General features: G+C 37.0%; 1 protein-coding gene across 1 annotated transcript in view; it reads right to left on the minus strand.

The window, feature by feature from the left end:
• Positions 1–6,060: 6,060 nt before the first annotated feature.
• Positions 6,061–13,776, minus strand: part of LOC149534884 (serine/threonine protein phosphatase 2A 59 kDa regulatory subunit B' gamma isoform-like) — a 32,206-nt gene continuing 24,490 nt past the window's right edge. Inside the window, exon 2 of the mRNA XM_089807303.1 lies at positions 6,061–6,999. Coding sequence (XP_089663429.1) covers positions 6,619–6,999 — 381 coding nt within the window. The 3' untranslated portion in view covers positions 6,061–6,618. The remainder of the gene's footprint in view (positions 7,000–13,776) is intronic.

Here is a 13,776-nt window from a genome sequence, read left to right on the forward strand (position 1 = left end):
CCACGACTGGAAGGGTCTTGAGCAGAGGAAGGAGACGTCGAGCTAGATCCAGCAACCCCCACGCCCAAGGAGGAAGCTCGCCCAGAACCCGGCTTAATGGTGAAAGCATCAACCACCCTCGCAGGCACCACATTTTGCTTCGCAAAAGGAGACACAAGCATCACGGATGACCTACTAAACAATAATAAATGTTCTTAAATTTTAATCTATTATGCTTTTGATTAAGTAAAATAGGTTTTGAAGGGTGCCTGAAATCCTGTACAAGACTAAAGATTTTCAATAAGTGCATATACAAAAAGTACATCAAACCAACGTGAAACTGGTCACCCCCCAAATAGAGGGTAACTAAGGTGACAAAAAATCCTATCACCAGCCAAAAGTAAAGATCTAGTAAGGAGACAGAGCCAGATACATCACGCTTTGCCCTTTGATTTAGAGCCTCTCTTGCATGATCGAAGATTCATTTCTAAAGGAGGAGCAGATGCCCTAGTTTTCTTTCTTTTTATCGCAATCTGACCATCCTCCACCTTAGCTCCCTCAGCAATCCAATCCCCTAAAGAAATAGGACAATGGAGCCCAGGGGAATTCGAAACAATAGCAATCTCCCAAGAAGAGCTTGTAACCATCTCGTCCCCCACTGAACCAGGAGAAAAATTTGATACAAGGGCAGGGGTAGGAGAGGGTATAAGGTCCTGGTTCTATTCCCCAATAGGATCAGGAGGGACATCCAGTACAGGGGCGAGAGAAGGAACAGGGAGAATAAACTCCTCTATCAAAAGATCATTGACAAAGGAATCATCCGCAGAGACAACCACTGAATCCAGAGGCGCATCCATGGACTTAACCACTGTGTAGTGTTCAAAAGAGGCCCCTAACCACCAAGAAGGTAGTCGCCTTGATTTAGACTTCCCAGCAGCACATCGAGCAGCAATGTGACCTGTCTTATGACATTTTCTACAGCAAAAAGGGATACCTTCATAATCCAAAGTTAAGGTCCAAAAGCCTCACAAGGATTCCAAACAAACCTTCTCAAGGAGGCCCTTAAAAATATCCATCTCAACAAGAAATCGAGCATACGTCGAATGGAGAATATCCGAAGTGTCTGAGTCCACATACAAAAAATCACCAATGGCATCTCCAATATCTTCATAAACAGAATATAGCCAGAGATGCATCGGGAGATTCGGGATCCGGACCCAAATAGGAACCCTGTTAAAGGATTCATTAAGCGGATCGAAATCCATATGCCACGGTTTGGCCATAAGTGGAAATCTATCCTCCCATGAAATACTAGTCTTGCACAAAATAGTCTTCCTGTCTTCAACAGATTTAAACTTTACTATGAAAAATCCTTTAGCCATCGGAAAGATGTATACTTCATGATCTAAGATTGGTTCCCAATGCTTAGAAATTCAAGCATGAAGTTTAGCAAGAGAGGGCCAAAAACCTCGAAATCGAAATATAGCAGCAAAGATAGAGAGGTCATCCGCTATACCAAAAATATCATTGACTGTATCAAAGTCCAAAAGTACCCTTTTAGGGTTTGAAACACTTATAGGGGAAACTTCACGGGGATGAGAAGGCCCGGAATGAGCAGCTCAAACAGCACCATGAAGACCCGCCTCGAATGCGGCCACATCGGCATAAGAGGCAGGCCTACCCCCTGAAGGCATAGGAACTAACCCAGAACCAGCAAGAGCAGAAGGCATATTAGACTGTTCCCACACCCTGAAACAGCAACCAACGAGCAGCAAAACCTACAACCAACGGCCACTGCAAGGGCAAAGAGGCAACAACAATTGGGTACAATAATTTCTCCCAGTTATTACACCCAATGTCCAAACGTTCCAGAAATCGGGCACAATAAAGGGCGGAGTCTCTGTGGGCACCAAGGCAGTAGACAACAAGGGCCCTACGACCCCTGCACACGGCAACCAAGAACGAACAAGAGCAGCAGCAAAAGCACAAGCATGGAGCCGGCAGCCACGGCTAGGGCAGCGGCAAGTGTTCCACGCTTCAAAATTTGATTCGTTTATTTTAATCTATTATGTTGAATCTACTTATCCTTCTCAAATGACTTTGAGATCTACTCTTTCGCATGGGCAGATTTCAATTTAAATTATTTCAATTTGGACAATTTACATTTTAACGGATTTGTTGCCTAATTTTGTCATTGAACTTATGAGATTTGTTGCCTAATTTTCTCATTGGACATATGCAGTTCATAATATTAGTGGATGAGATTGGTGGGATTGTACTACACTTGCAGACTTTGTGATGCCAATTCTTCTTTTCATTGTTGGTGTTTCTCTTGGCCTTGTGTATAAGGTTATTTTTATTATCTATATTTTTCAATTACAAGATGAGTTATTAAATTCTATAATTAAATTTTAAGTTGGGAGTGAATGAGTATGCCCCATAAAAAGTCTGCCTAATAATATTATTCAATAGTTAGGTATTGTAGTAATAAAAGCTAAAGGACAATTAAGAGTGCACTTGGAATATATATTTCACGCAAACATGCCTATTAGTTAACCTCCATCGTTTGAAATTTGTATATAGGTTCATGCATCTAGACTATACATATTTTATTTACTTGCAAAAAAATTTGTAAAATTAGTCTCAACTTCTATTTGTGGTAGATCTTTAAATTGGAGACATGCACTATTTTTTTTCGAGATAACCAATTTTACTTATATATCATCATACACTCACCCATTATTCTCCATGATGTCTCCTATTTTATCATACAGTCACAATAGAGCACATAGCAGTAGGATAGAGAAATAAGGATATATGAAAGAAGAGATATGGATAAATAGAAATAGAGATGCAAATAGATACTTATTTCATCACACAATCATAATAGAGAAAGTAGCAATAGAATAGAGAAGAAATGATATATGAAAGAATAAATTTGGATAAATAGAAATAAAGATGCAAATAGATGTATAGAGAGAGGATGAGATAAAATATGGTACTAAAGAACACAACAAAAAGTATGTAAGAATTTCAGCTTAACCCTTTCACCCATTAAAGATGAAAGTGCTACTCGCATAGTAATTCAATGTAATCCAACAACTCCTATTGCATGGGGAGGTACTATAATCAACCACCAAATCATCCCATGAAGGACCAGCAACAATAGCAACCCCACCTTTACCCTTCTCATTATTAGTCACAGTTTTTTGCTTGGTTCCAAATGAAGTTGCCGTATTTGCTTGATATCCACTTTACATCTTTGTTTCAGTTTGTTGCACCAATCTCTAACAAGTCTTATATCCCTCGCCTCCAAGCCCCTCACATTCCAACTTGCAATAATTAAGATTACTTTTTAATTATGTATTTCTAGATTGCTTTTTAATTATGTATATCTTATATTTAAAAATGAATTTATAATTATGAATATATACCAATATATTTAGAATAATTAAAATATTTTAGGCAGATATTATTATGTTTAAAATGGCATGCTAAGTTCTTATAACTATATTTTTGCGTGGAACTCTTGTAGTTATGTCCAAAAAACAAATAGGACACATCATGCTCTTACCAACGACTCTCCATTAACCCTTTATCAGATTATGAGAAATTGTAAAATATTGGACAGAGACGTACCAAATGTACAGAAAATTCAGGGGGCAAACTTTCGAATGTTGTTAAAAAGGCTCCACAGCCTGAACAACTAAACTCTAACATGTGATAGTGAACATAACAAATCTTACAAAGCCGAGTGAAATGACGACCACCTCAACATTCACATCTCTGATGTGCTTGATGTTGATTACCAACCTCTTACTTCAAGAAAAGTGTCCTCTACTACATTTTAAATATGCAGCCAAGTCTGAAAAATACTACGATGTTGAAGAAAATAGCAGATGCAGATAAATTTGAAGATAAAGCTTTACTAACATTTCAGAAGCAGAAGAATAACATAAATTTATGTCAAGCATTGCGATTTTTTTCATGGTTCAAGATACAAATTCAAAAATGCTCCGCATGCATGAGAATAGTAGCAAGGATTCTATCTGCAAATTAATTGTTGACCGTTGAACTGTTCCATCAATAAAGCTTCTTAGTAGCAAGGACACATTAAAATATATTTACAGTCCACATGAATTGTTGCAAAGTTTCTATCTGCAAATTGCTTTGAGACCATCATATCATTCAACTGATAAATTTTCTTTGCAGAAAGGACTCCACCTACAAATTAATACTAGACCATCAATAAATTCTCATTCTACATTGAAATTTCTTTCAAATTCAATACTGAAATGTTTGATTGGATCAACTGTAATGCAAATACACTCTCATGTTTGTATCCCTATAACAAAGGCCTTGCAGAATGCATAATCTTTATAGCATCATGATTTTAAGTTGTTAACTCAGCCAATGCAACCAGCTAGATGTTCGGAACATCGTACAGAGGTTCAAATATCATCGATGGATGGTCATTGAAGCTCTGCAGGTACTCAGAATAACCAGATTTGTCACAAGATGTGGAGTCTAGATCATTCCATAACAAACACATCCAAGCCTGGTTCTTGTTGAATCAAACTTCCACAAAAAAAGACAAGTTTAGAAACAACTACACCTCATATGTGTGTCCAGGCCTTGACCTGTCATGAATACAACAAATGTTGAAACAAACTGCTCAGATTGGAACGATATTCATTAAATATTTGATAAGTTGAAATCTTCTATGTCAACTTTCAGAATGTGTCAGTTGAAGGGAACTCGATCCAGGAAGATAAACATTGATGCGGGGCAGGGTAAGATGTAGATGTGGTGAGCAGTGTGAGGGAGAGGCAGAACAACAGAAATAGGTGTTTGGTTGATTTGTTGTAGCCTACTAAGCCTGTAACCTAACATTTCTTTTTTGATAATAACAGGTGGAGCCACAACCCCGCTTTTTTCAAACTTGATTTTTTATGGTCAATTTGTGAGGTCGGCTATCTGATACTGATTTTCATTGTTTGAAATAGTTTAATTTCCATCATTGATATGGTCCATGCAATATGGCCGGAATTTGAATAATTAAGCAGACATAATACTAATACTGCTACTAATCATTAAGACTGAATTGATAAGTAGGAGATAATTTCCACAGCTAGTCAAATTGTGATATGAATATCAGGATTTAACTGTGTGATTTTGAGTCAAACTCGATGACCCATGTTTCATGAGTAGTGATTCAACATGAATCCATCTCTCATGAGAATAAATGGAACACTTAGCACTCATTGGATCTAGGTGATGCTCACAGGGGTGAAGCACCGGGACTTCCCGGGAAGTCCCGGTGCTTCACCCCTGTGAGCATCACCTAGATCCAATGAGTGCTAAGTGTTCCATTTATTCTCATGAGAGATGGATTCATGTTGAATCACTACTCATGAAACATGGGTCATCGAGTTTGACTCAAAATCACACAGTTAAATCCTGATATTCATATCACAATTAAGACTGAATGACAATCTAGATGAACTCAGAATTAGGCGTCAGTCCAACCAAGCTAATTACTGACTGTTAACTTTCAACAGATACATTACACAACCATGCTAAAGGATGCCCATGAATTTTAACTGGGTTGGGAAGGCCCGTAGACAATATTTCTTAAAAAAATGTGGTTACTTTGAATACAACCATGCAATAAGATGGTCCCATATATTGCGAACTGGCCCATTTTTGGAATTATCAGTTTGTTTAACCTTTTAAAAGTCAACTAAAACAGATGCCAAATAATTTCATGCATTCAAAACTTTGCAACTAGGAGGCATGAATTGCCCATGTACAACTCAAGATTAAAATTGCAGCTAGTCCAAGCTTCTAACCATGAAGATGCAAGGCATTTAAAATGGCAATAAATGATTGCAAGTTGATGAGCTTTGAACATTAAAAAATGGGGCACACCAAATAACTGTTACAAAAAAATATAATGGCAGCAAGAAATTGCCTTGCAATGCTGCCTCTAATGTTGTAGCTTGCTTTAAAATGAATTGGTAACATCAACAAAGGCAGTCCAAAAAATCAGCAAAGAAAAAAGCTTAATACCTCAGAAAGTAATCTGAAAGAATTCAATGTAAATATATTAGCAACAGCAGCGTATGAATCCAATAGAGGATATACGCTTTATACATCATTCTCTACAAACATAAACCCAAAGGTAGCTACAGCCCTCAATATCAAGGTAGAGAACACTTTTGTTATCCCCAGAACCAAAACAAGGTTACAAGCATAGTTGGAATTGAAAGGTACAGCCTAGAACCTAAACTTCTAAATATTTATCTTCAAGTGATATACAAACTAGTGACTGCATGGATAACCCCTTCCCAACTAGTCTTCCTTATCAACGACTTAAGTCTCAAAGAGGATATGGAATTGAAGAATGGAAAAAAAAATTCCAAACATGCACATTAACGGTCCAAGCTTCAAACTCCTGGAAACCTTTTACAGAACACCATACCTGTAACAAAGACAAGCTCAAGCTCTCTGTTCAGAAAAGAGTAACGATACAATCCTGCATGTCATTAGACTTTGAAGAGATGTTGAAAAAGTACCAAATGTTCCCTTCATTACTTCCACTCCCCTGATTAACAAATAATAAACAATTACAGCAGATCAGCTTCCAACAGTAGCTCTCTGGCTGTGAGAAGCATTGCTACCAGCTGGATGTGCTACGAGCACTGCTTCATTACTTACAGCTCTTGAAGCAGCAACTGCTTCCAAACGCTTCCATGTCATTTCACGCATTTCTTGTACTCGTTTTGCCTTTGCTTCCTCCTCGTGAAACTTACCCTCGCATTCCTGAAATAGCTCTTCATCCATCTCCAGGAACATTTTTCTTACATTCAAAGTTAGATTGTGGACAGCCTGATTCCAATGGTTTGTCGTATTCCTTTCCAATGAAGGAAAAATTTGAGGCAGAATTGCATGCCTGTTTTGTGCAATCAAACTTACAATATGATCATTGTTCCATAGAAACAAAGCACGTTCAGCAACCTACACAAGAAAGTCAGATCAGACAACAAATCAACAAAAAAATAAGTTTTGAACTTAAAACTTAACAGTTTCAACATACCATATTTACAGTCATTAGTAGAAAAAAACGATAAGGCTGCATGATGATTTTCAACATATGGTTGTGGATATTACCTTCAACTGGTAGAATTAGTTCAGTTAATTAAATTAAGACATTCAAAAATAAAAACCTGTACTCGAACAGGAAAATGTGTCAGGGACGCAGAAGTAAACAAAAAGATACAAAAGATTTTAATACAAGCCCAAGGAGAAGACATCAAAACATAATGTTCAAGATACACAGTGCAAATACCTACTGCATCTCCCAAAAAACAACCCACAAAGCAAGTCCAAGAAGGTTGGGAGAAAGAAAAGTTCAGAGGCATCAAAAAGAATCAAGAATAAATGCTGGCTGAGAAAATCAGTGGCACCAAACCAAAGACCCTTTGCATGATTTTTCAAAAAATGCTGGAAGTAGATATCCAAACAAAAAAGGCATACATAGGGTGTCAGAAATCAGATTACACTACCCAATATATCCCATCACCATTTTACCTAGAATCGTCTAATTTTAATTTTTAACCACTTCAAAACCAATCTCCGATTATTTTATTATAACCAAGGGCCCATAATGAGAAAAGGAAATTGATGTGGCAAATGATCAGTATAAGATATAAAGATTGCCAAAAGTTTGTTTCAACTTCAAGCATTGGGAACACCATGAAAGAAGGAAATTATATATTCAGAGATAATGGGTTGACCCCACTGCACAATGGCCGAGTCCCTGGCCTTGATAAGGCATTGTGTGCTCAAATCCTCCCATCGCCCATTTCTGGCTATTTCTTGGCAGCTTGGATGCATCAATGAATATTGGTGGTCGCACATTCATGTATCCTTGATCGCAATCTGTGCATACTCAGCAAAAGGGCTTGGCATGCACGCTGCTCAAAGGAGCTTGGTCCAATCTCAACAAGGTTTCCACTGCAAGTGCCAGCTCAGATGAAGTACTATGGCTGCTGACTGGAGAGATAAGGTGCAGTGTATGGTCAGGTGTGATGATCACATGGGACACATAAGGAGGCGATACCACCAAGTGGAGAGGTAAAGGTGTTGGGTTGTGTTGGAGCAACGGAGAGATAAGGATGATGGAGATATTAGGTGTAAGAATGAAAAGAGGGTGCTCAAATGCCCATGGTGAAGTATCTAGCTGCTCCACAAATCTAGATGTATCTGCTAGAGACAAATCTAGGAGGCATTAAGGCCTTGGCAATAGCTAGTATTACCACAGGGATGGGGTTCCCCAATGTGACCCCACTGGTTCAAAGCTCCAGTCAAAATCATTTATCAACCTATAGATAGATAGATAGATATTTGGAGATTATAGTAACTTTGTTAATAAACCTGCAATTTTAATTAGAATCATGAAAAATTACCTCCAACAAAAAAAAAAAGACTCAGTAGAAGAAATGTGAAAGATCTTGCCATTGAAGTCTTCAAAAGATGGTATGTTTAAAACCTTCTACCACAATTCTTGTACCGTAAATTATGTCTTATTTCCAAATAAAGTAGACTTTTTAGAAGACTAAAAACTTGACCATCACTTATTAGGATTCTTCATAATTTCAAGAACAAAAATAAATGCCTGTCCTTCATATTATCGTATAATATGTTTCTCCATTTTCTGTGATGTAGATGACTAAATGCAAAATATTATTCCTTTAATCTTGTCATATCTTGTGATCTGGACACTTGTATCATTATCCACAGATGACCAAAGTAGATAATTGGGACTCAAATGTACGACCAGTAACAGGATAAATATATCTGATAAATTAATGAGAGTTATGGAAAGACAAACTAAAATTAATAGGAGTTATGAAAAGACAAACTAAAATTAATAGGAGTTATGGAAACACAAACTAGGGGGCATTGCATAACACTCATGCCCAATCGGCTCAATCAGTGTATAGAAATCTGACAAGCTATAGCTATGTTTGGAATTATTGGCTTGCATCTACTCTATAGGGTGAGTCCAATCTTTCTGGAGCATTCCAAGCATAACTCTCATAGTAAACCACTCAGGATCACTGCATATGCTATCTAAGGGTAAACCACAAACTTGTCCAATTTATATCCTAAGCCAGCCAGCTTGTCAATAATTATTTTTGAACTACATAATATTACGCATTCCTCCATGGACCATTTATTTTCTGATTGTAATACTTAATTCTATCATTATTATTTCAATGACTACATAATACATTCACAATTCACCTATATAGTTTATCCTCATTTCTTCTCTATTCCCCCACTGAGTTCTATCTCCAATAGCCATACCATTCACCTTTCACTAACCAATCGGTTACAATTGCCAATAAAAGGAATCTAAATTCCTTTTCCCCTACACTCTAACGTTGTCCTCCAGAGTCATGCTGTTGTTCAAATCACAACACTAAAAATATCATACAAATCACTTCATAACTTCTTGTTTCTTGATAAGCACTTCACATAGAGTCGTACTTGTTAAATCAAGATGCTGGAATGACCACCTGAATCACTGTTAACTGAAAAATGCTAAGCCTTCTATCTAATCAACAGTTACCTGGATAGTTTCATTGATAGTTGACAAGAGTTTTCCAAAAGCATGCCGACATAGTAGTGAACAAATTGTCTGGAATGAATTTTGTATCCTTTTGAATCAATATTTCAGATTGCACTTGCTGATCCACCATCAGAAAGAGGGGAGTGAAATATTGGGTTGCAGACTAACCTCAAAAAGGGTAGGGGAAGAGATGTGGCGGGAGGACGTTGTAGACTAACCTCAAAAAGGGTAGGGGAAGAGATGTGACGGGAGGACTGGAAACTGAGGAACAGAACAACCAAGTGGGCATCGAGTAAAGCATAGGAGCTAGTTTCTATGCATTCCAACTTGCACCTTCTTACTCACAAAGATGACTACAAGGGGCAAAAAAGCTGTAGGATATAGACCGGGAGCAAACTGACTTGAATTTTTCTGTTGTTGCACAATCCTCACTCGTACTTTTGTTGCAAGTGGCAATGGGATTCCATGTGGTTCTTCTTATCTACCTGTTATTAATGCGGATCATGATGTCGGTCTTAATAATGACCTGCTGAATCGCTGATTACTACTTGTACAAGCTTAAGATTGAGCAATGGTGATTTATCATGACATTCAAGTTTGACAAATAGATATTAAATTAGTATATAGAATTTTAACTTATAAAATTTGTAATGTTATTTTGTTAATGGTGGTTTTGTTTGGTATATGTTATTATAAACTTAATTCTATTTTTCAGCTACAAGCCTTCAAATATATATTTATGATTTTATATCTTTTTGTATGGGCATTACCCAGAACATAACCAGGCCCTGACAAAAACAATCTTCCACACCAATGTATCATATTCAAAAACCAATGCTTTCAATTTGACAACTTAGCTATTTTTCAATCCTTACATATGTAAAGACATACAGCTCCTATTTACAACATTCCAGTGAAGTTAAATGTTTTCCCAATCCAAAGGAGAACCTAATCAAATCTGGAAATCAACAAGTTTCCTAGTCATTTCAGTTCCCATGGTCTGCTTCAACCATGACAAATTTACTGCTTCAATAAAGATGCATTTGAATTTTCACCGCTCTCACTAAGAGGCATTTGAGCATTCACTGCAGTTTACAACAAATTTAATGCCAAGATCAGAATGTCACCACCTATGAAAAGCAGCGATTTTGTTGAAGTACACAAACCACTTTTGTCCACCTTCCATCTTCATTTTTTCTAGTTATATTTTTGTTTCTTCGGTTCAAATTATTGCTCATAAGATTGCAGGTCTTTATTTTCATCACAAATTCATATATCATGACCTGTGAAACACAGTTCCCTCATTAGAAAAGCATTTGCTCCCACAAAATCTTAGCAAGATTTTGAGAGAGGAGAAAAAGCCCCACTTCGTCCTTCAAAGATGGTAATTTTCTTTGCTTTCCGCATGTTAAACTTGGACACATGCATCACCCAAGTCTTATAGGTTTGTAGTGACTAATCTTCTGTTGATATGAGTGTGGAGCCCTCCAATGTATTTGACTAGCATATCCTATTATTCCAAGTCTGTGCTTATAATAAACCTTTTCCAATATTTCTAACAAGAACATATTATTTGAAACAATAATAACAAACTAAATCATTAGGCTTATAATGCAGTGGAGGTTAATCAGTTGGCATCAATCTTCCTTCAACAAAGACTTATGTGCTTATGTTATTCTAAGAGAGGAGAAGATGCCCCACTTCGTCCTCCTTCAAGGAAAGCAATTTTCTTTGCTTTAAAAAGGGTAAACTTGGACACATGCTTCATCAAAGTCTTGTGGGTTTGCAGAGGCTTATATTCTTTCGATATAAGTATGGAGCCCTCCAATGTATTTGATTAGCATGTCCTCTTCTTCCAAGTCCATGCCCATTATTAACCTTTTCCCTAAGTAGCCAAACCTGATTCTAGTTCAGACTTGGATTCGGATTCTAGGATTCAGCAAGAAAAAAACTGGCACAGATTCTGGTACCACGGATATATATATATATATATGGACATTTTCAATATATGTATGTAAGTAGATTCATACACGCAACATGTCAATGTTCATTCACCATTGGTTCAAAACTTCAAACATATAATAATAATAACTTATAAGTTAAAAACGTGATTCCCATAAAATTATAAATCCATAATTACTAGTATATGACTATATCACGTTATGGTAAACTGGTATCGTTGTCATTAAACAGAGGAGATGAAAGTTCCTTACATAAATTTACAAATACAAAGTTTCTAAAAGAAACAATCGTGAACCAAAGAGGAAAAGCAGAAACTAACAAATAAACTAAAGAGTAACTAAGATGACCATTAAAGAAACATTTCAGTATTCTAATACCCCCCTTAATGGTCATTGTCTAACTGTTGTCTTTTGATCGCCACTTCTTCAAAACATTTTCCTGTTGTTGAGACCCTCCCTAGGTCTGCAAATTGCTAATGACCAAGAAGCCATACAAAGATATAAAAGAAACTAAGATGACCATTAAAGAAACATTTCAGTATTCTAATACCCCCCCACCCCCCCAATGGTCATTGTCTAACTGTTCGTCTTTTGGTCACAACTTCTTAAACATTTTGCTGTTGTTGCTACCCTCCCTAGGTCTGCAAATTGTTAATGACCAAGAAGCCATACAAAGAAGCAGAGAACAGTGCCCCCACTTTCAGAATGCTCTACAACAAGAGACGAGAGCTTGCCATCAACTTTGCCAATTAGATGAGTCTACCATTAACCCTCCCAAAATCAGCAAATTTTATAACCAGAAATCATCCTTATATTGGATAACAAAGCTGTCCTTCCCTGTAGCCAGAGACATACTGAGACCAGCTGCCACAATTTTGAAGAAAAATCCGCAAACCCTCCAAACTTTGCAGATGAGCAAGATGCCCCAAAATAGACTACAAGATTCTATGATTTGAAGTTTACAAAGCATCATTTATGGAGAAAATTTGATGAAGGCCCAGTAAAAGTCGAGGTGAAAATTTGATCATAATCCAACATGATTTTTGAGGTGAAAAATCAATCAAAACCAAACAAAAGCTGAAACACGGATGGCAAAATACAAAACTTCAATTCTGAGAAAAAGGGTAAACCCAACTATTATTCAATACCAAATACCAAAATGTCAAAATCAATACCAAATCTCGAAATGTCATTACATGATGAACAATGCAAAAATGGTGAAAAGTGCTTGACAGATGAATAAATGACCTCTATTGGTCGAGTTAAGGTTTAGATGTTTTTAGTTTAAAAGATATAATATAAATTTGGCAAGTAGGGTCCGATTTTGGGCACCCACATGCCTGGGTTCCTGTGGGTTCTGAATGGGAAGGGAGTCTAGATTCCCATCCAGAATCAAGATCCAGAACTTACCAGAATTAGGGTCGAAGGCATATCAGAGGAATCTGGTAATGTAGCCTTTTCCCAATATTTCTAACGAGGACTTAATTATTTGGACCAATTATAAAAAATTGGATCAGGCATCTAATGCAGTGGAGGTTTATCACTTGGCTTCAAAATCCCTTCAACGTAGTCTTATTGCGGCTGATTAACATGTGCTTGTTCCACCTCAACATACCAGTGTTCCTTTTGTGCATCTATTTGGACCCTTTATAAAGGAATTCCCTACCTCTTCACCTTTTTCTATGGATTTGAATAATTACATTATAAGGATTGTTGTACAAATGTGGAACAACGGTCTTCTTCTGAATCTCACACCAGAGTGAAGGTTTTGAGATTATAATAGGCTTTGTCTATGTCTAGGTTTAACCATAATGTTATCTGTTGTAGTTGTGGTGGAATGCAACTAGGTTGGTATTGTATCTCTCTCTATTTCATTTTGTTGGGTTTGTGTGGTGCCATATCTCATCAAACTTATTCCTTTTTGTAAAGTTTCTGCAAATTCTGATGGAAAATATTCAGAAATATTCTGCAACTATCTCTGATCTAATACCTTTAGGTTGATGGAGTTTGTCTTGTTCAATTTCTGATTGAATATGAGTTCTTCCTTTGCTGATAATAGTTCTGCAAGTAATATTTATATCCTGCCATAAATCGATGAGGGAATGAATGCTAAAGAGGCAAACTTGAAATTGTTGTGTGCTCTTTATCCACAAACATAGCCTCTATAAATATGGCGCCCAAGGGAAATAACCCTAG

Source organism: Cupressus sempervirens, chromosome 10 (assembly GCF_028749045.1).
Source record: "Cupressus sempervirens isolate cs-2001-9-10 chromosome 10, ASM2874904v1, whole genome shotgun sequence".
Lineage (NCBI taxonomy): Eukaryota > Viridiplantae > Streptophyta > Pinopsida > Cupressales > Cupressaceae > Cupressus > Cupressus sempervirens.